At 45.0% G+C, this 22031-nt stretch overlaps 2 protein-coding genes across 6 annotated transcripts in view; both read left to right on the forward strand.

Annotated features, from left to right (window-relative positions):
* Window positions 1-380: 380 nt before the first annotated feature.
* Window positions 381-18326, forward strand: LOC106613034 (protein Smaug homolog 2). Of its 4 annotated transcripts, XR_006771172.2 has the most exons (14): window positions 381-1031; window positions 8462-8926; window positions 9103-9573; window positions 9844-10074; window positions 10460-10590; window positions 10893-10979; window positions 11276-11555; window positions 11980-12065; window positions 12498-12613; window positions 12749-12950; window positions 13383-13509; window positions 14472-14555; window positions 14767-14932; window positions 15181-18326. XR_006771172.2 is itself a non-coding variant. In XM_014214911.3 (13 exons), exons 2-13 carry the CDS (start codon window positions 8731-8733, stop codon window positions 14793-14795), a joined length of 2040 nt encoding a protein of 679 aa, XP_014070386.1. In that variant the 5' UTR covers window positions 381-1031; window positions 8462-8730; the 3' UTR covers window positions 14796-18326. The 4 variants fall into 4 exon arrangements, 3 of the variants coding, with proteins under 3 accessions (XP_014070386.1, XP_014070390.1, XP_014070389.1); XM_014214911.3 differs by having other exon boundaries at window positions 14767-18326; XM_014214915.3 differs by having other exon boundaries at window positions 10460-10569; window positions 14767-18326.
* Window positions 18327-18756: 430 nt separating this feature from the next.
* Window positions 18757-22031, forward strand: part of LOC106613033 (suppressor of cytokine signaling 5) — a 4127-nt gene continuing 852 nt past the window's right edge. Inside the window, exons 1-2 of one of the 2 annotated variants that reach the window (XM_014214909.3) lie at window positions 18757-18830; window positions 20781-22031. The exon at window positions 20781-22031 is cut by the window's right edge and continues 852 nt beyond it. In XM_014214909.3, the coding sequence (XP_014070384.1) occupies window positions 20953-22031 (1079 nt within the window). In that variant the 5' untranslated portion in view covers window positions 18757-18830; window positions 20781-20952. Of the gene's footprint in view, window positions 18831-18990; window positions 19368-20780 lie in introns of those variants that run through there. The other variant, XM_014214910.3, reaches the window with a different exon arrangement.

Raw genomic sequence — 22031 nt, forward strand, 5'->3', positions numbered from 1 at the left:
TCAGGAGGTAATGAAAAAAAAAACATGGCTTATTTGATCGAATATAAGTTTCGTAATCATTAGGATGTTAAGAGTGTACTGATATAAGTAGGATACGTGACATCACGGCAATTTTGAGAAAAAAACAGTTATATCGGAGTTGTGCCTCTTATTCACACGCGTATCTGCCCTCTCATTGGCTAGAATGGTCCCACCTGATCTTGCCCACTTCCGACTACCTTCCTTTTTATAAGAAACGTATTTCCATTGTTACAGCGGCCACTTTAGTATCTGGTCAGTATAATGGGTAATCTGTGATCATATCCATCTACTTCAGCCCAGGCGTGGTGTGTGCGTTTCATCCGCTAGGTGGGGCACTTTTCTCTTTGTTTACCCCGCCCAAACGCCATTACGTTGGTTTCCGACGTTGCTTCAAGTCTGAATCGAAGTAGGCTAGCTAGATATTGCCAAGCGTACTTTCCATATGTCTCTCTGTTCAAATAAATATTCTGGTCATAGATAGTCTTGTAAATGTTTTTTTTTGTTTTTTTTTAAGAATCCGAAAATAATTTTCAAAGCAATCAACGACAACTGTTGGATCGAAATCTTCGCCTCATCCAGCGTTTATAAATGAAGCAAATAGCTACTTGCTAGCGATCTAGCGGCTACGTTGGCTATCTAATCGGTTAGGGAGCTAACAAGTGACAATTCACAAAGGTAAACAAGCCAACCGCTAGAAATTGAAGGGTGGGATGTGAATATCATTTATGTAACCTGCCGTGTTTTTTTTGCAAAATGGACCATGGAGGACCTTTGCAACGCGAGGACTGTAATATCGTTTAACGAGATGAGAAATACAGCGACATTCCAATAGCAACGTCGCTACTGAAAAACAATACAAATCCCGAATCCCTCGTCCATTTACATGGTGAAAGCCATCGGTAAAGGCCTGGTGTTAGTATTTAGCTAACTAACTGCCCCTAGACCATCAAATCCATCCTTGTGCAGTAGACTGCAACAGCCGTGCCCTGGAAACGTCACCGTTGTCACAGGTTTGTTTTTACGTTTTCTGACTAACTATATTGGCTAACTACGTTAGCTAACTACATGTATGGCCTGGTCAAACGTACGTTAGCTGGCTAATTTACCATATGTAAGGCTGCGAGTTAACGTTAGCTAGCTGTGATAGCTAACGTTAAATGTAAAAATGTTTTATTCCCTCTTTTGTTTGATCGTGAGTTGACATATCTACCAACGTCAGCTAGTTAGATTACTATGTATACCAACAAACTAGCTATATGATTAGCTCTGTAGGTACTTGGTAGTGGACTGGTGTCTTACGGGAACGTTAGCCTAGTTAGAATAAGTACCCCTCTTGCTTGTTAGCTAGGTAACATTACTACTAATACAGCCCCTCCTAGCCAGAGCTTGGCTACTAACGTAACGTTCTGCTCTTGTGATCAAATCAAGTTGTTTTTTGGACAAATATCTCTAGGTAGCTAGCTGGGCTGATTTCAGAGATTTTCGTATTATTCTGTACGCAAATCCGAGACACCCCATTTAGTATATGTCACGTTTCGTATGGTATGTATTAATTTGTGGATTCTGGCTAGGTGGCTAACGTTAACTAGCTTACTAACATTAGCTCGGCTAGGGGTTAGAGTTAGGGATTCAGTTTAGGAGTTAGGTTAAAGGGTTAATTAAGGTTATGGGAAGGGTAGGCTAACATGCTAAGTAGTTACAATGTAATAATTAGTTAAAGTTGCGAATTAGCTAAAGTTGTCGGTGATGAGATTTTAAGTCTCAACCTTTGGGTTGCTAGACATTCTCGTTATACGGCCAGCCCATCCACCGCGACCAACCGCTTGACTTTTGTTTTTTCCTTAACCATCTGTCTTATTTCACCATACCAAGCGTAACATATTATAACTAATTAGAACGCTTCGGATTTACATTGACTATGTTACGTGTAGTCTATGAGACCAGTCTGGTTTTATTTTATGTGAAGGAAACCTAGCTACATAACAACTAGGCATAGCAAGTTACAGTATATACCCACCACTCAGGTGGTCATTGTAATACAGGGAGGGTTGGATGACAGCTGTCATTACTTTACCCTGTAACAAGCTGTATTGCAAGTCATCACATATTATGTATTGTGCTAAGAATACATGACAGATTGCATGGAGATTATGTAGTCTTTTTTGTTGTTGTTGCTTCAAGTCAAATACACTCATGGATTGACTGGGCAGCTAGGCCTAGATGTTGGCTTTATCAAACTTACACAGATGTTGGCTGAATGGTCAGGATAAATGTGCATGCATACTGCATGGAAGTTCTTCACCGTAACCTGTGTTGATGCTGAAGTGATGATGCTGGTAATAATGTGCTCTACTTTCACTTCACCATGAAGCTGATTATCTTGCATTATGATTAGCTGGCCTAAATAAAGAATATGCATTAGTGTGTTGTACAGAGACCATCTTTACACTGTCTCTACAATGTAGAAGGGCAATTCCACGGTAACCGAGTGATACTAACACTAACATCAAGGCGGTGACCCGATCCTGTAGGTTCATGCTCTACAACATTCGCAGAGTACGACCCTAACTCACACAGGAAGCGGCGCAGGTCCTAATCCAGGCACTTGTCATCTCCCGTCTGGATTACTGCAACTCGCTGTTGGCTGGGCTCCCTGCCTGTGCCATTAAACCCCTACAACTCATCCAGAACACCGCAGCCCGTCTGGTGTTCAACCTTCCCAAGTTCTCTCACGTCACCCCGCTCCTCCGCTCTCTCCACTGGCTTCCAGTTGAAGCTCGCATCCGCTACAAGACCATGGTGATTGCCTACGGAGCTGTGAAGGGAACGGCACCTCCATACCTTCAGGCTCTGATCAGGCCCTACACCCAAACAAGGGCACTGCGTTCATCCACCACTGGCCTGCTGGCCCCCCTACCTCTGAGGAAGCACAGTTCCCGCTCAGCCCAGTCAAAACTGTTCGCTGCTCTGGCACCCCAATGGTGGAACAAGCTCCCTCACGACGCCAGGACAGCAGAGTCAATCACCACCTTCCGGAGACACCTGAAACCCCACCTCTTTAAGGAATACCTGGGATAGGATAAAGTAATCCTTCTAACCCCCCCCCCCCCCCCTTAAAATATTTAGATGCACTATTGTAAAGTGGTTGTTCCACTGGATATCATAAGGTGAATGCACCATTTTGTAAGTCGCTCTGGATAAGAGCGTCTGCTAAATGACTTAAATGTAATGTAATGTAAATGTAATACTAGCTTGGTTTCTATCCAATTTGGGACAGTTTCATGTGAATATTCAAAAATTTGCATTAAAACAATATTCTCATTTTAACATCAGATGTTTCCATCAAATTGACTTGTTGCAAATAAAAGGCTGTACATGATGAGGTGGTGCATATAAAAATACCCTTTGCAGTTAAATGTCCATGTATGGAATAAAAAATTAAAGTTAAATGAGTTTCTATTGTATTTTTAACTCTACTGATTTGTTTTCTCACAAAAACTGTTTGCGTTGTATAATGAGTGTGCCTACATCAGGGATGGGCAACTGGCACGCATGGCCCCCTGTTTGTAGGCCCTTGACTGTTACTCAGTCTAGGTCTCAACTTACTGTTGACAATTAATAAAAGAATACACAAGGTGACATTTTGAATTTGGTTGTGCATCAACAGCCACTCATTTAGCCCATGTCAGCAAAATGTTTTTAGATTGGTAAATTAGTCTAGGGGGCAGCTATCTAAACTTGTAGTAAGCATGGTTGAAATACCAAATAGGGTGGGGCCCATTGATCATTAGTTATCATCTTAAAAACGGCAAACATTTGCCTCCACCCTATGGCAAAATGACTAGAATTGCATGAACTTAGTAATGAAATTGTGTAGAATTGCAAAAAAATTGCTTTAAAACGGCAACATTATTTCTATGCCCCATGGCAAAATGTGCAAAATTGCAGGACATTAACTTTAAAATGTATAAAAAGAAAAAAATCTTCGCTGTCACGAGGTGGACCGCTAAAATGTTTTAGGATGTGTGTACGCAGACCCACGAGCCACTGGGGAAAGGCAAAGGGGGGTACCTAGTCAGTTGTCCAACTGAAATGTGTCTTCTGCATTTAACCCAACCCCTTTGAATCAGAGAGGTGCGGGGGGGCTGCCTTAATCGACATTCATGTCTTCGGGGAACAGTGGGTTAACTGCCTTTTATCTTGTCAGCTCAGGGAGTCAATCCAGCAACCTTCCGGTTACTGGCCCAACGCTCTAACCACTAGGCTACCTGCCGCCCCTCTGCGGCCCCTTATGAGTTCTGTTTTTGGGGGCCGGGAGGAGGGCGCCATCAAAGTTGCCCATCCCTGGCCTACATGATGAGATTAATATTATGGACAAAAGAGTGAGATTTTTTTTGTCAAACGTGGACTTTAATGCAGGCAAAATTAAATTAGTTAAACCTAATTTTTACCAGCATGTCAAATGTGCAACCAGAGGAAAAAAACTCTAGACCACCTTTACTCCACACACAGAGATGCATGCAAAGCTCTCCCCCGCCCTCCCATTTGGCAAATATGACCACAATTCTATCCTCCTGATAACTGCTTACAAGCAAAAACTAAAGCAGGAAGTACCAGTGACTCGCTCAATACGGAAGTTGTCAGATGACGCGGATGCTACGCTACAGGACTGTTTTGCTAGCACAGACTGGAATATGTTTCGGGAATCATCCAATGGCATTAAGGAGTATACCACCTCAGTCATCGGTTTCATCAATAAGTGCATCGATGACGTCGTCCCCACAGTGACTGTACGTACATATCCCAACCAGAAGCCATGGATTACAGGCCAGATCCGCATTGGGCTAAAGGCTAGAGCTGCCGCTTTCAACATTTACATTTTAGTCATTTAGCAGACGCTCTTATCCAGAGCGACTTACAGTAGTGAATGCATACATTTTATACATATACATATTATTATTATTATTATTATTATTATTATTAAAAAATATACACTGCTCAAAAAAATAAAGGGAACACTTAAACAACACAATGTAACTCCAAGTCAATCACACTTCTGTGAAATCAAACTGTCCACTTAGGAAGCAACACTGATTGACAATATATTTCACATGCTGTTGTGCAAACGGAATAGACAACAGGTGGAAATTATAGGCAATTAGCAAGACACCCCCAATAAAGGAGTGGTTCTGCAGGTGGGTACCACAGACCACTTCTCAGTTCCTATGCTTCCTGGCTGATGTTTTGGTCACTTTTGAATGCTGGCAGTGCTTTCACTCTAGTGGTAGCATGAGACGGAGTCTACAACCCACACAAGTGGCTCAGGTAGTGCAGCTCATCCAGGATGGCACATCAATGCGAGCTGTGGCAAGAAGGTTTGCTGTGTCTGTCAGCGTAGTGTCCAGAGCATGGAGGCGCTACCAGGAGACAGGCCAGTACATCAGGAGACGTGGAGGAGGCCGTAGGAGGGCAACAACCCAGCAGCAGGACCGCTACCTCCGCCTTTGTGGAAGGAGGAGCAGGAGAAGCACTGCCAGAGCCCTGCAAAATGACCTCCAGCAGGCCACAAATGTGCATGTGTCTGCTCAAACGGTCAGAAAGGGAATCCATGAGGGCCCGACGTCCACAGGTGGGGGTTGTGCTTACAGCCCAACACCGTGCAGGACGTTTGGCATTTCCTGCTTTAGTCCAGGTCTGGGAGGAGATCCCTCAGGAGACCATCCGCCACCTCATCAGGAGCATGCCCAGGCGTTGTAGGGAGGTCATACAGGCAAGTGGAGGCCACACACACTACTGAGCCTCATTTTGACTTGTTTTAAGGACATTACATCAAAGTTGGATCAGCCTGTAGTGTGGTTTTCCACTTTAATTTTGAGTGTGACTCCAAATCCAGACCTCCATGGGTTGATGAATTGGATTTCCATTGATTATTTTTGTGATTTTGTTGTCAGCACATTCAACTATGTAAAGAAAAAAGTATTTAATAAGATTATTTCTTTCATTCAGATCTAGGATGTGTTGTTTAAGTGTTCCCTTTATTTTTTTGAGCAGTGTATATATTTGTACTGGCCCCCCGTGGGAATCGAACCCACAACCCTGGCGTTGCAAACACCATGCTCTACCAACTGAGCCACACGGGAGCAGGGCACTAATCCGGACGCTTATAAGAAATCCTGCTATGCCCTCAGATGAACCATCAATACAAGATTAAGATTGAATCCTACTACAACGGCTCTGACACTCGTTGGATGTGGCAGGGCTTGAAAACTATTACGGACTACAAAGGGAAACCCAGATGTGAGCTGCCCAGTGACGTGAGCCTACCAGATGAGCTAAATGCCTTTTATGCTCGCTTCGAGGCAAGCAACACTGAAGCATGCATGAGAGCACCAGCTTTTCTGGATGACTGTGCGATAACGCTCTCGGTAGCTGACCTTTAAACAGGTCAACATTCACAAAGCCGCGGGGCCAGACAGATCACCAGGAGGTGTATTCAAAGTATGCGCGGACCACCTGGCAAGTGTCTTCACTGACATTTTCAACCTCTCTCTGACTGAGTCTGTAATACCTACATGTTTCAAGCAGGCCACCATAGTCCATGTGCCCAAGGAAGCGAAGGTAACCTGCCTAAATGATTACCACCCCGTAGCACACATGTCTGTAGCCATGAAGTGCTTTGAAAGGCTGGTCATGGCTCACATCAACAGCATCCTCCCAGATACCCTAGACCCACTCCAATTTGCATACCGCCCCAACAGATCCAGATGACACAATCTCAATCGCACTCCACAATGCCCTTTCTCACCTGGACAAAAGGAACAACTATGTGAGAATGCTGGTCACTGACTACAGCTCAGCGTTCAACACCATAGTGCCCTCAAAGCTCATCACTAAGCTAAGGTCCCTGGGACTAAACACCTTCCTCTGCAACTGGATCTTAGACTTCCTGACAGGCCGCCCTCCAGGTGGTAAGGGTAGGCAACAACATGTCTGCCACGCTAATCCTCAACACTGGGGCCCCTCATGGGTGTGTACTTAGTCCCCTCCTGTACTCCCTGTGTACCCACGACTGCATTTGCAAACACTACTCCAACACCATTAAGTTTGCTGACAACACAACAGTGGTAGACCTGATCACCAACAACGATGAGACAGCCTATAGGGAGGAGGTCAGAGAACTGGCAGTGTGGTGCCAGGACAGCAACCTCTCCCTCAATGTGAGTAAGACAAAGGAGCTGATCGTAGACTACAGGAAAAGGTGGGTGGAACAGTTCCAACATCGACGGGGCTGTAATTGAGCGGGTCGAGTGTGTTCAAGTTCCTTGGCGTCCACATCACCAATTAACTATCATAGTCCATACACACCAAGACAGTCGTGAAGATGGCACGACAAAACCTTTTCCCCCTCAGGAGACTGAAAAGATTTGGCATGGGTCCCCAGATCCTCAAAGTTCTACAGCTGCACCATTGAGTGTCCTGACTGGTTGCGTCACTGCCTGGTATGGCAACTGCTCGGCATCTGACCGTAAAGGCGCTACAGAGGGTAGTGCGTACGGCCCAAGTACATCACTAGGGCCAAGTTTTCTGCCATCCAGGACCTATATAATAGGCGGTGTCAGAGTAAAGCCCATAAAATTGTCGGAGACTCCAGTCACCCAAGTCATAGACTGTTCTCTCTGCTACCGCACGGCAAGCGGTACCGGAGCACCAAGTCTAGGACCAAAAGGCTCCTTAACAGCTTCTACCCCCAAGCCATAAGACTGCTGAACAATTAATCAGATGGCCACCGGACTATTTACGTTGACCCCCCCCCCCCCCCATTTGTTTTGTACACTGCTGCAACTCGCTGTTTTATTATCTATGCATAGTCACTTCACCCCAACCAACATGTACAAATTACCTTAACTAACCTGTACCCCCGCACACTGATTCGGTACCCAATGTATATCGCCTCTTTATTCTTATGTTATTGTGTTACTTTTTTATTATTTTTGTATTTAATTTTTTACTTTAGTTTATTTGGTAAATATTTTCTTACTCTTGAACTGCATTGTTGGTTAAGGGCTTGTAAGTAAGCATTTCACGGTAAGGTCTACACTCGTTGTATTCGCCATATGTGACAGTTTGATTTGAACTGCACATTTTAGAGGCCTTTTATTGTCCCCAGCACAAGGTGCACCTGTGTAATGATCAGCTTTTTGATATGCCACACCTGTCAGCTGGATGGATTATCTTGGCAAAGGAGAAATGCTCACTAAGAGGGATGTAAAAAAAAAAAAAAATTGTGCACAAAATTTGAGAGCAATAAGCTTTTTGTGTGTATGGAAAATGTCTGTTTTCTTTTATTTCAGCTCATAAAACATAGGACCAATACTGTCCATGTTGCGTTTATATATTGTTTTCAGTGTACCTTATGTACTTTTCCCTGTTGATTTGTTAGGATTTGGAGGATGCTGACACTGATGCACCTGAGAGAGAACCCTCCTGTCTGACACAACCAGCTGGATTTAACACGCCCTCCCCTCAGTACCCCCATCTCCTGCACCTGAACCATGTGAGGGCCCCTCGCTCCACTTTGAGGGGATCCCAGGACTGTTGTGTAAAAGCAGCCGCTGAGCGGGGCCAGAGTGAACCTGTGTGTGAGCAAGCAATCTTCCCCCTAACCCCCCACCCACATATTCCCGAACCCCTTCCCATTGGGAACACGCCATGATGTTCCGAGACCAGGTGGGCATCCTGACAGACTGGTTCAAGGGCTGGAACGAGTGTGAGCAGACGGTGGCGCTTCTTTCCTTGCTGAAGAGAGCGTCTCGTACCCAGGCCCGCTTCCTGCACATCTGCCTGGAGCACTGGCTGGCAGACTGCACTGAGATCCACATCCTGGAGGCTGAGGCCAACAATGCAGGTAGTTAATGACTGCAGATTTCTGAAGGATACATTTGAAACCCTATTGGATTAGCCATGTTGCATTACCGGTACACCTTATCTTAAAGTGTAAAAACCTTGTAACAGATAGACCTACAACCTGTGAAAATGTATTTTACATGTAATTAACTGCCCCTCTGTCCCTCCCCTCTCTAGACATTGTGAGCCAGTGGCACCAGGAACCCATGGAGAAGGCGGTGTCCCTGCTGCTGTCCCACCTACCCCTGCTGCAGCCCCGCAACAGCGAGGCCAAGTGTGAGTACATGAAGCTGCTGCAGAAGGTGCTGAGCCACACCATCGAGAGCAGCCTGTTTGTGGAGGAGAGCAGACAGCTGCTGTCCTACGCCCTCATCCACCCAGCCACCACCCTGGATGACCGCACCTCGCTGGCCATGTGGCTTAACCACCTGGAGGAGCACCTCTCCAGCGGCTACCCAGCGCCCTCCTCCCGGCCCCCCTACCACCCCCGTCAGGGCTCAGATGAGTGGCCGTGCTCCGCGGAGGGACTGGACCCTGGCCACGGCTGGCTGGACAAGCCCCCCTCCTCCAGCTCCTCCCCTGCAGGGCAGAATGGACACATGTCTTTCCAGGGCGGGATGCCCTCGCCCATCAACAGCAACAACGCAGGTCAGTGGCTCACATTTCCTACCAAGCCAGAGTGAGGGAGAGAAATGGTCGAGGATATGTTGTCGAGGTGAATAGGAATATACTAAACATACAATACAACTTTTTTTGGTTATCTCAGTTATGTGATCACGCTCAACTATTTAGTGTGCGATCTTTGTCATGATTGTCACGTCTTTGTAAATAGTCTCTCTGTATAGGCCTAGCCTTCGTTAAAGGGATGGTTTACTGCGATTATCTATAACATCCTGCCCCTCCTGTGTCCCCTGCCAGGCATGGGTCAAATGGGCCAGGCCAGTCCTCTGAAGAGGTCCTTGTCCCTGATCCCCTCCAGTCCCCAGGTCTGTGGCGCAGATTGGCTGAGCCAGGACGACCTGGGGGGGCGACAGGCCTTTGACCACGCGCCCCTGTCCCCGCAGAGTAGTGTGGCATCCTCAGGCAGCGAGCAGACTGAGGACCAGGGCTCCAGAAACACCTTCCAGGAGGACGGCAGTGGCATGAAAGGTCAGGAGGTCAACCATAACACGCCAGGGGTTCAAAGTGATCACATTGTTGGTATTTTCTCTGGGAAAAGTCATGACATGCCAACGGCTACTGCACTTGGCAATGGTGGAATTGCCTTTTCAGTGGGCTGCTATCGAGCGTTTCAGTTTTGTTGTTTGCGTGTGCTCCAGATGTCCATGAAAAATAAGTAGGACAGCGTTCTCCAACAAATAGATCTGAGGTGTTTATTTTGACATGCACCGCACAGATGCGTCAAGCATTCCACAGTCGTCTCTATTATTTGTTAGATCTATCCTTCTCATTGGTCTTGGACTAGAGTTACAAGGACTCAACAGGAGAAGAATAACAACTTCTGAGCATGTTGTTTTTCTACTTTCTGTTTCAGATGTGCCCATGTGGCTGAAGAGCCTCCGTCTTCATAAGTACGCAGCACTTTTCTCCCAGATGACTTATGAAGAGATGATGATTCTGACAGAGCACCACCTGGAGTCACAGGTTTGTCATCGTTTGTCACAGGTTGGTCAGCTTCTCTTGTTAGTCCTCTCTTTCCCCTGCCTTCCTCATCAGGGCTGAATAGGCAGGCCATATCTATTGTTCTCCAGCATAGTGATACCTCAGCACTCAATGAGCCATGAAATGAAGTATCGCTGCACCCTACAGTTATACACAGCCTCCCAGCGCAGATAAACGATGCCGTCTTGGCTCCGCTCCGTAGCTTTAATGAAACCGATGGTGATCAGGAGTGTTATTTAGTAACTGGATATCTGGATGTCCGTGTTGCTTTGAGCAGTGATTCCTCCTTTTAACTCTTCGTCCAGAATGTGACCAAAGGTGCTCGGCACAAGATAGCCCTGAGTGTCCAGAAGCTGCGAGAGAGGCCAAGCGTTCTCAAGTCTTTAGAGAAGGTAAACCACATGCTGTCACCACTATTATTTTAAAAGCATTTCAGATGCATTTTTATCTGGTAATGTTGTTCTCAACAACTTAACTGTTAGTTTCCATTTGGATCCCTGTGGCTTCGATGTAAAAAATGTAATGAAATGTAAATGACCATATCCACTATAATAATCACAAATAGTGTAGATATGCTACCACTCACATTTTCTTCAAATGAAAAGTTGAGCAGCGAGTTTCATGACAATTTCCTGTCACACCTCAAGACAGCTTTGCTAATAAGATAATGCTATGATTGATCCAACAGGATATATTGGAGGGGGGCAACCTGCGTAACGCCCTACAGGAACTACAGCAGATCATCATCACCCCCATCAAGGTCTACAGCTACAGCCCTCCCAGTGTTTCCCACAGAGATATGGAGGGGACTGGATCTCCCTCAGACCACACCAACCCTGGGGAGGACAAGGACCTGGCCCAGGAGGGCTTCCAGCCCCACAACCCCCCTCCCTGCGACGGGGAGTCCTCAGCCACACCCATCTCAGACCGCGACATTGCTGGCCAGTTCACGCGTGTCATGGGTAAAGGTAAAAAAGGACAAGGCTTTTACATGGCTGAGTACGTGTACATGTATATCGTGCGTTTGGACAATTGATGAGCTTGTTTGTTGTTGTTGTGAGATGTGCTGGTGTGTTTTGTTTGGAATGAGTGTTGGAGGGGGTGGGTGTTATGTAACATTGTGTGAACCTCCTGTCCATGTGTTGGAGGGGGTGGGTGTTATGTAACATTGTGTGAACTTCCTGTCCATGTGTTGGAGGGGGTGGGTGTAATGTAACATTGTGTGAACCTCCTGTCCATGTGTTGGAGGGGGTGGGTGTAATGTAACATTGTGTGAACTTCCTGTCCATGTGTTGGAGGGGGTGATGTAACGTTGTGTGAACTTCCTGTCCATGTGTTGGAGGGGGTGGGTGTTATGTAACATTGTGTGAACTTCCTGTCCATGTGTTGCAGTGTGCACTCAGCTACTGGTGTCCAGACCGGACGAGGAGAATATCAGCTGTTACCTGCAGCTCATTGAGAAATGTCTGACACATGAGGTGAGACCGCGCAGAATCACATCTAGAAAATAAACATTTCAACCTTTTCACATACATCTAGCTGGTGGTTTGGACTTCAAATTATGTGTAACAGCACCTACTACTCAATGGTATGTTACATCGAGAATTTTCACTGCGCTAAGAAAGAAATATAAGGTAGATTTTTTATTTATTTTTTATTTTTATTTTTTATTTTTTTTTGCTGCTATGTTTGAACCATTTCCAGGAGTTCAAACACTTGTCTCCCTCTTGCTCTCTCTTTCTCACTCGCCAATTAAAATATGTATCTCAACTGGGGTGAAGTATTTGATGTGCAGGGTTTCACTCTCTCTTTTACCTCTCACTCTCTCCTCTCTCTCTCACCTCTCAATTTCTCTTTCTATCTCTTTCGCTTTTTCTCTCTTTATTTATTTATTTATTTATTTATTTCAGGCTTTCACAGAGACTCAGAGGAAGAGACTGGTCTCCTGGAAGCAGCAGGTTCTCAAACTGCTCCGCTTGTTCCCAAGGAAAGCCATGCTGGACATGCCTGTGTACCGACAGAAAGGGTAAGATAACTGGACTTCTCTTCTCCTTTTGATCACTCTTCTGTCATGGCAGCTGAGAGTCTCTCTCTATCCATCTATACATCCATCTGGATTTCCCCCAGGGCTCTGTCTGACAACTGTTCTCTCTGCCTCTAGCTGGGCATATGGGTCCAACTCCCTCCCCACAGCAGGCTCTGTGAGTGCTGGGGGTCTGGCACGTAGGGGGCAGAGGTCATTCCAGATGCCCCCTCGTGGCCTCACTGCCGGGCGCATGGGGCTCCTGAGTCCAGGTGGCATCGGGGTTGCTTCCCCACGCCACACCCTCACCAGCCCCACACTGCCAGGCCAGGGCAGACAGGTTAGTCATAGGATGGGATGTCATATAGTCTGGGGGCATTGAATACAGACACTGAAGTTCACATATAGAAAAGTCAGATTCATTCACAAGATAATACATTTTATAAGAAGTCTTTGTCATTGAGGGTTGCAGCTAGTTAGCCAACATTAGATTTGACATCAGATTATATTGATCTACACGTTATTGTACCCCCATAGTGATGAACTATCCTTAGACAACATTTGTTTTGACAGATAAACAAGTGCAACTACAGAAAGTGTTGACAGGTTAATCAATGCAATACCCAGGGCAACACGTGGGTTAGGCACTGCATTTTGGTATGCATTGGTTCATTATCATAGCTGGAAGAGTCTCTCTGTAATCATCGTGCTGGGAAGACTAACACGGTGTACAACATGTTTGATGTGAGTTGATGTTCTGTTGTCTCTGTAGAACCTGTGGTTTGCCAACCCTGGGGGCAGCAACAGCATGCCAAGCCAGAGTCGCAGCTCCGTGCAACGGACCCACTCACTCCCTGTCCACACCTCCCCGCAAACCATGCTCCTGTTCCAGCAGCAAGGTAGGATCCTAGCACCCCCTTCCCCCAAACATCACCCCAACCACTTCTAAATCAAATGGATTTATAAAGCCCTTCTTACATCAGCTGATATCTCACAGTGCTGTACAGAAACCCAGCCTGAAACCCCAAACAGCAAGCAATGCAGGTGTAGAAGCACGGTGGCTAGGAAAAACTCCCTAAAGGCCAAAACCTAGGAAGAAACCTAGAGAGGAACCAGGCTATGAGGGGTGGCCAGTCCTCTTCTGGCTGTGCCGGGTGGAGATTATAACAACATGGCCAAGATGTTCAAATGTTCATAAATGACCAGCATGGTCAAATAATAATAGTCACAGTGGTTGTCGAGGGTGCAACAGGTCAGCACCTCAGGTGTGAATGTCAGTTGGCTTTTCATAGCCGGTCATTGAGAGTATCTCTACCGCTCCTGCTGTCTCTAGAGAGTTGAAAACAGCAGGTAGCACATCCGGTGAACAGGTCAGGGTTCCATAGCCGCAGGCAGAACAGCAGCACGGCCAGGTGGACTGGGGACAGCAAGGAGTCATCATGCCAGGTAGTCCTGAGGCATGGTCCTAGGGCTCAGGTCCTCCTCCGAGAGAAAGAGAGAATTAGAGTCCTAAACATCATATACACTGTCTTACACATACCATCCACACCGTGCTCCAATCTCTATTCCCACTGTCTTTTTACACATACCCTCCATGTCTCACTGCAACCTTTATTCACATTTCCTTTTATATCCCAGCGACATCTCCTTCCAAACCCAATCATACACGGCCTTTATACATCTCACCCACAGCCTTTAAACCCAATTTTACACCGGCTTACGCATCCCACCCACATCTCCATACAAACCGCATTCACACGGCTCCATATCTAATGCATCTGCCATTTTTTTAAAGTGTGATTAATGGTCCAGATATAGTACACACACAAGATAACAGAGTGACCTGTCTCTCCTCTCCCAGAATGCCAAGTTCCAGGTGCAGACCTGGAGATCAACCCCACCCTGGAGTCACTGTGCCTCAGTATGACAGAGCATGCCTTAGGGGGTGAGTGAAAACACACGCCTTACTTCCAAGAAGTTGGATGTGGGAGTGTATGACACTGATATTTAAAACCACATTTAGGTGTCCTGGACTTTTCTGATGTTATTGAATGGTGTCATTTGGATTAGGCAGAGAGTGAAATAACATTACGATTTGAAATCAAAATACATGTTTATTTTTTCATCTATTTTTTTCCCAATCCTCCTTCCTGTAGATGGAATGGACCGAACATCAACAATATGAAATTAAAAGCAGTGAAAGGAAGAAACCAAACTGACACTTCACTTCAACTGAGGCCTGTTCAGTTCCTCTTGCCCAGCACAAAAATATATGCTTAAAAAAGAAAGCGAAATGGTCACTACAAAACGACAACTAACAGTGTATGTTCTCTGATATTTTTCTACTTTATTATACTTAACTGAGTTTATTATAAATGGAATACAGATGACTATTATATTACAGGAGGGAGAAGAGGTTACTTGTGCAACCTGCTCAATGTCTTCTGCAGGTCTGTGACATTAAAAGGAGCAGATTGATGCTCCGAGTGTTGGGCTTTGAGAGGAAAATGGAGGATTGGTGCTGTCTTAAGGGGTTTCTAACTTACATGTTTCTCCCCTTTTCCTCCCAGAAAAAAAATCCACGCAGAGCCACGCCTTACACCCCCAGATACTTTAACTGTATGGTCAGGGTCTCCCAACCAGGAGTAAGGCACTTGGCCTCCCAATTGGGCACTAGAACAGAATCCCACACATGACCAGCCTGTAGCATGGCTCTGATCCTTGAACACAACTACAGCTGTCTACACAACCACCCTGCTACAGCCAGAGCTAGTTAGGCCCTGACAGTGGACACACCAACACCCTGGCTCATTCCCCTCACATACCCAACATGGGTATTACTGGCTCTGACACCTCCTCACCTCTACTAGGCCAAAGAGAAGGGCTCTGTGTGAATATCTATGTTAGACTGATGTTTGGAGTGGCCAATGCGACATTAGACATGGTAATTGTTAAAACAATGGCGGTTTGAACGTAGCATGCCGGCTGCAACTTGTCCGCATTGATATTTTTGCCCTACTACAAAAATGATGATGAATCTCATTTGCAAGTTAAGGGCAGAGGGAAAACCCCACAGGGTTGAAAAAGGACTGGGGAGGTTTCTTCTGTGGGGGCTGTGAGAACTTGCATTGGTAAAGAAAATGGAAAAAAATCCAAGGGGAGCTGTTGGCGCATGTGTTTTCAAGTAGTTACCTCCCTATGTTATACTGGGTGAGGAAGCTTAATGAATTCACCTTCTACCCTGAGGCCCCATTATGACTGGTCCTGAAAAATGCAAAGGAAGCACTGTCTCTGCCACTCAGAATGAACCAGTACCCACCTCACCCTGCCCTCTCCTCAACAGCCTGTGTGGAGATCTGCGGAATCATACTTTTTAAGTAGCCAGAATAGATTCCCACCCTGCGCTTACTTACAGCTGCACTGGGGTTGGACAGCCTCCCTGTTTTGATTAAGACACAGAGGAGCCGGCGTGAGAAAACGTACCCCAATCCAGGGATCAGAAATGTGATGTACTCGGAATTGTCCTATTATCTCAACTGATACATCGAAGATTAAACAACTGATCGTTTTTAAGTAAACTGCCGTTTTCGTCGTCCTGCTAGCCAGCAGTAGCCACAGCAGCTATTATGGACTGGCATGTCGCGTTGAACGACGAAGGAGCTGAGTGGCTGACACTGCAATTCCAAAATGGCTGCTGTGGCTTCTGCTACCTACCAGGAGGACGAAAAACTAGCAGTCGTTCAATATTTTCGGTGTAACAGTTGGGATAATGGGACAATTTGGAGTACAACGCATTTCTCATCCCTGGATTGGGGTACGTTTTCCGAGCCACATCTCGCGTCCGGCTCCGCGGTGGCTTAATCTAAACTGGAAGGCTGTCCAACCCCAGTGCAGCTGTAAGAAAGCGTAGGGTGGGAATCTATTCTGGCTTATATTTTAAGGTGCTTGAAATATGTCCTGTTTGGGTCTCTATGTGTTCCAGTTGTAAAACCCTAACACTTATTTTGTGGTATCAGTGTTGAATCAGAAACTCTTATACAACCTCTGTCTTTGAATGTGGCAGAGCGGAGGTGCATGTATGTATATGGTCTTAACGTTTGGATCACCTTTGGTTGCATCACGAGGCAGGGATATCCATTCGCATTTTATTTCTGCAGAGCCATAGCTGGTCTATTTGTTTAGTAAACATGGTTATTTACCAGCACGACTCATTTTTTTTTTTTTTTCTTTTTTTTTTTTACTACTCCCTTCATTTTAAGAGCGTCTGTTTTTTTTCTAGAATTGCATGTTTTTCCCCCACACTAATTGAACGATTGTTGTAGATATTGAGAGAGGGTAGTTTGGCACAGTCAAGGTAGTGCTTAATGTCTACAAATCCTCCAGAGAGCAGAGATGATGGGACTGGAGTTCAATGTTGATACCTCCTAACAGCACTGTTTACCTCCCTCTGGGAGTGCCCATTTCATCTTCTGCGATGTGTAATGATGGGTCCGAAAATAAGACTGTTGGCACTTCAGTGCTCGTAAATATGCTGTCTCAGTATGTAAGGCCTAAAGCACGTCGCTAAGCCTTCTACCACATGAGAGGGCTGGGTAGAGAATGACAGATGCCTTCTACCCCCTCAGTTCAGCTGCTTATCTACTCGCTGTAATCATGATTCTCACTAGACTAGATAGTGTCTAGTGAGTGAGACCTGTATGAGGGTATGTTGTGTACCCTTTGCTCTGCGCTCCTAAAGTTTTTGAGTGGCAAGTGAAGACTGATATTGCCTGGCCTTGTGGGTTTGAACTGTCAGATGCCGCAGGCTGATTAACAGTTGATGTCACCTGAAATGCACAGCGACAGCTTCCTCTCTCTGATTTGGCTGTTGAGCCTGAGTAGTGTCCTAGTCATGGTTTTCCTCTGAGCTGGCTCTTGGATAGATATGACTTTATGAATACATTAGATTCATTCCCACAAAGAGAGTAGAATGGTTACATTTTTTTTCTCACAAATTTCAGGTTTAGATAGGCAACCAATGATCTCAATCTAAGCTATTAAACTGATAATTGATACTAGCATGACATGTAATATGGCTCAGGTTGTCATTTCCTATCCCTGTCGCAATACACACAATGGCACCTGAAGTAATTCCTCCACGTATGGGGTAGCCAGTCCCGTTGTAGAAAAGTCTTAGTTCTTTCGGCGAGGCTAAATTGAGTTTGCACATGCCAGTGGTTTAGGATGCAGAGGGGGATGAAATAGCCAATCTGAGTCATAATACTATATGTGCAAGTCTAGCCCAACACTAACAATGGGTGAAGGAATATGTTTACCCCCGTGTTTACATTTCAGTGAAGCATGAAATTGGTTAGAAAATGCACTTCATGAGTCTGGCTTTATTTTCACATGCCAAGCAGAATTATGAGGTACATAACCAGCCTGTCATACATGAGACTCCTTCTCCCAAGTGGCCTGTCAGATGTGGTCAATGTCCCTGCCTGGCATAATAAATAAGCAGTACGTTGTAGGCTTTTCAATTTTTTTTTTGCATCTCTGTCTTGTACAATTTATATTTAATTTTAATGACTCCCCAAACATTTTTCTAATGTTTTATGAATGAACAGTTTGCATCCCATGCTTACACAAGCTACTTTTTTACTGTCACACATTATGTTTGAATGATCTGAACTACAGTATTGATCAGATGACAGTCCAAATAAAAGAGTTAAATTTTTTTTGCTACGTGACTCATGTTTGTGGTATCATCAGTGTTTCCTTTTCACAGTTTTGAATATATTATTTAAGACACTTTGCAACAGTTGCATACAGCCGTATCATAGGTCATTTATTTATCATACCTATGGGTTACAAGTGTGTATGACATTTACATTTTTACATTTTAGTCATTTAGCAGACGCTCTTATCCAGAGCGGCGTTTGGAATGTGATGGTGCCGTCAGTACATTCCATTGCAGTACACTACATGCCTAGCTAGTCAACATCAGGAGACTCACTCAGTCAAAATGTACATGCTACAACATATCAACTGCCTGTGCATTCATTCATTTTCAATACGTTTGATTTGAAATGTCCTGTGTTATGGATTACATTAATTTACTATGTGGGCTTTTATTTTGAAAAGGATTTGTACTTCCGGGTTGAACTTTTCCGTTTCCTGGTTTTAACGTTACTAACTAGCTATCTTTTGGAGAGCAGCAAAGAATACAGTTTTTTTTAAGGTAAGTAAATTGATCTGATCGTAATAACACATTTGCATTACAGTATAACAATACGGGCAAATAAGGAGAGACTTCACGAACATTCTTGTGGAATATTTGTGAGTGACAACCTTTTTTTTTTTTTCTGGATTTTGCCTTCTCGGTTAGCTCAACAAGCAAACTTGTTTCCGTTATCATGAACTATTTTAGTTAAGTTTTACCACATTTTAGTTGGTCTTTGTGACATCCTCTAAGTGTTTTTGTTATGAAACAAATGTTCGATATTGTTTTTTTTCTGAGGTTAGAGTAAGCTAACGCGTCTTGCTAAGGAAAAGAGTGATGCCTGATATGTTTCAGATAGATGCTAGGTTAATGCAACAAAGACGTTTAGCTAGTAGCTAACGTTAACTGGCTAGCCAGGGGCACCGCTTCAATCGCATCTCCTGCATCCAGCTATAAAAGAACGCGTAGATCTCCGTTATCAAGGAAGAGAGAAAGTCATTTATCTGCTATAGGGGTTCTCAAACTTTCCGGAGCCCGGGACCCCTTTTGTGATAGGTACTTTTTCCACCACTGTGAATTACCTAATTGTCATACTTGAGTAAAAGTAAAGATTACCTTAATAGAAAATGACTCAAGTGAAAGTCACCCAGTAAAATACTACTTGAGTGTAAGTCTAAAAGTATTTGGTTTTAAATATACTTAAGTATCATAAGTGTAATTTCTCAAATATACTAAAGTATCAGAAGGAAAAGTATAAATAATTGCACATTTTTTATATTAAGCAAACCAGACATCAGTTTTCTTATTTTGTATTTTATTTACGCCGGCTAGCCAGGGGAACACACCAGCAGTCAGACATTTACTAATTACGCATGTGTATTTAGTGAGTCTGCCAGATCAGAGGCAGTAGGATGACGAGGGATTTCATCTTAAAGTGCATGAAATGGACCATTTCGCTGTCCTGCTAAGCATTCAAAATGTAACGAGTATTTGTTTGAGTGTCAGCGAAAATGTAAAAAGTATATATTTTTTTTAGGAATGTAGTGAAGTTAAAGTTGTCAAGAATACAAATAGTAAAGTACAGATACCCCCAAAAATACTAGTTTTTAAAGTATTTTTACTTAAGTACTTTACACCACTGCAAATTCATCAGGAACCCTCTCATAATCGGAACACAATTTGAGTGAGAAAGTATAGGATACAAGTAGTTTTACTATGACTTTGGCAGTGCATGGCTGGACGAACCAAGTCTTGGCCCCTAGGAAGGAAATGTTTTAGCAAAAATGTTATTATAATTTTTTCCAGTTTCAAGCTAATTTTCTGCAATTCTACAAAAAAATCATGAGGCAGAGAGCCTTTTTGTTGTTGCAGCTTTAAACCTCTAATCCTGCAATTCTACACAGTCTCATGGCAGTTACAAAGCTTGAATTACAGTGCATTTTATGTTGATTTCTTTTTTTTAAGGGTAATTACAAGAAGTGTTGAGTTGAACAATGTATATTTATACATTGTTCATACATTGTTCAATGGTGGACTACTGTGGATACCAATATCCCTGCGAGCCTCCCATGCCCATGTTGCCCAGGGTTAAGAACATGAATTATAGATTAAAGGAGCTATATGTATATCTACAGTACTAGTGGAATGATAGTGTTACACCGAATTTATTTTTTGGATTTTTAATATATATATATATATATATATATATATATTTTATTTTTATTTTTATTGGCCACACAAAATAGCATTCTTATGGTGCACTTTGACCCCACTTTGGGAACCCATCTTGTAGATCAGGGGTTATCTTTGCTGTCAGGGTGCAGCAACAAAACAAATTTTATAAAAAGGTTTACATTGTTAATTAATAAACAATCTTGCTTATAGACCTTAGTTTTTTTTTATGTATATAATTGTTTGCTCCTAATTGCTGCAGCTAAGAGAAACTCTGTTTTTTTGTTTATCTTGTAGCCCCAAGTGACTGACAGTGATGCATGGGACATGTTATTGACAGCCTTTGGAAAGATTCTGAATGGGAGGGCTTGCTTCTGAGAACTGACTGCAGCCACAAATCATCAGTCACATTTTCCCTGCAGCCGACCTGACTGCAACAACCATTATTCCAGCCCGTAATTAACCTGACATGTCTCAACCGAAGGAGTCAGGCGATCGTGGGAAAGACAGGGAGCGGGGTGCCCGTCCCAAGGTGAGACAGAGCCGGTCTGAGGAGAGAAGAGATGCCGGTGGAAGAGGAAAGAAAAAAGGCCAGACGTGCCATGAGCAGCAAGCTGCGGAGCGGCCTGTCAGTGATGGGTTTGAGTATGGGGACCTGCTGACTGGTCTGGAGCCCAGGGACCGCTGCTCCTCCTCTCCCCTGAAGGAGGGCAGGAGATGGCAGGGCCTGGAGGGGGTCACTTCACTCAGCCAGGACAGGGGGACAGCCAGGCTGGCACAGGGGACAGCTGAGCCACCAGCCAGTGAGGCTGAGGGCAGGGGGGCAGGTGGCAGTCGCACACTCCGCCAAAAGATCCAGGATGCCATGGGGCAGTGTTTCCCCATAAAGACCAACACTCCATCGCCATCATTGTCCAGTTCCACTCAGCAGGTCTTCATGCCACAAGCTGCAGCTGCTGTAGGAGCTGCCTCCTCGCGCCGCAAGATCCACCTTAGTGAACTCATGCTGGACGACTGTCCCTTCGCTGCAGGCACCGAGCTGGCTCAGAAGTGGTACCTCATCAAGCAGCACACAGCCCCCATCTCCACACCTCCTATAGTGGACACCTTGGTGGTTAGCGCTAGTGCCTCTGCCTCAAACATGGCCGCCGTGGTGGAGGATGTGGATGACCGGTTGCGAGAGTGCAGGCGCATCAGCATCGAGCAAGGCGTGGAGCCACCTCCCAACGCAGAGATCCACACGTTTGAGGTGACGGCCCAGATCAACCCTCTGTACAAGCTGGGGCCCAAACTGGCCCATGGTATGAATGAGCTGGCAGGGGACGACAGGGCTACCATTCACCAGCAACAGCAGCTGCTTCTCCAGAGGCAGCAGCAGCACCAGCTCCTGCTGCAGAGCTGTCTGGACACTCTGGATGAGGTGGTGGCCGTGGCCTCCTCCTCTTCTGCCTCAGCATCTGCCTTGGTCCCTGTCTGTGAGGCTGCTTCTGTCCATGACCCAGTGGATGACCCTGAGGTCACAGCCAGCCTCCAGCCAACCAGAGCTGC

This window comes from Salmo salar, chromosome 09, assembly GCF_965601325.2.
Source record: "Salmo salar chromosome 09, fSalSal1, whole genome shotgun sequence".
NCBI classification, from domain to species: Eukaryota; Metazoa; Chordata; class Actinopteri; order Salmoniformes; family Salmonidae; genus Salmo; species Salmo salar.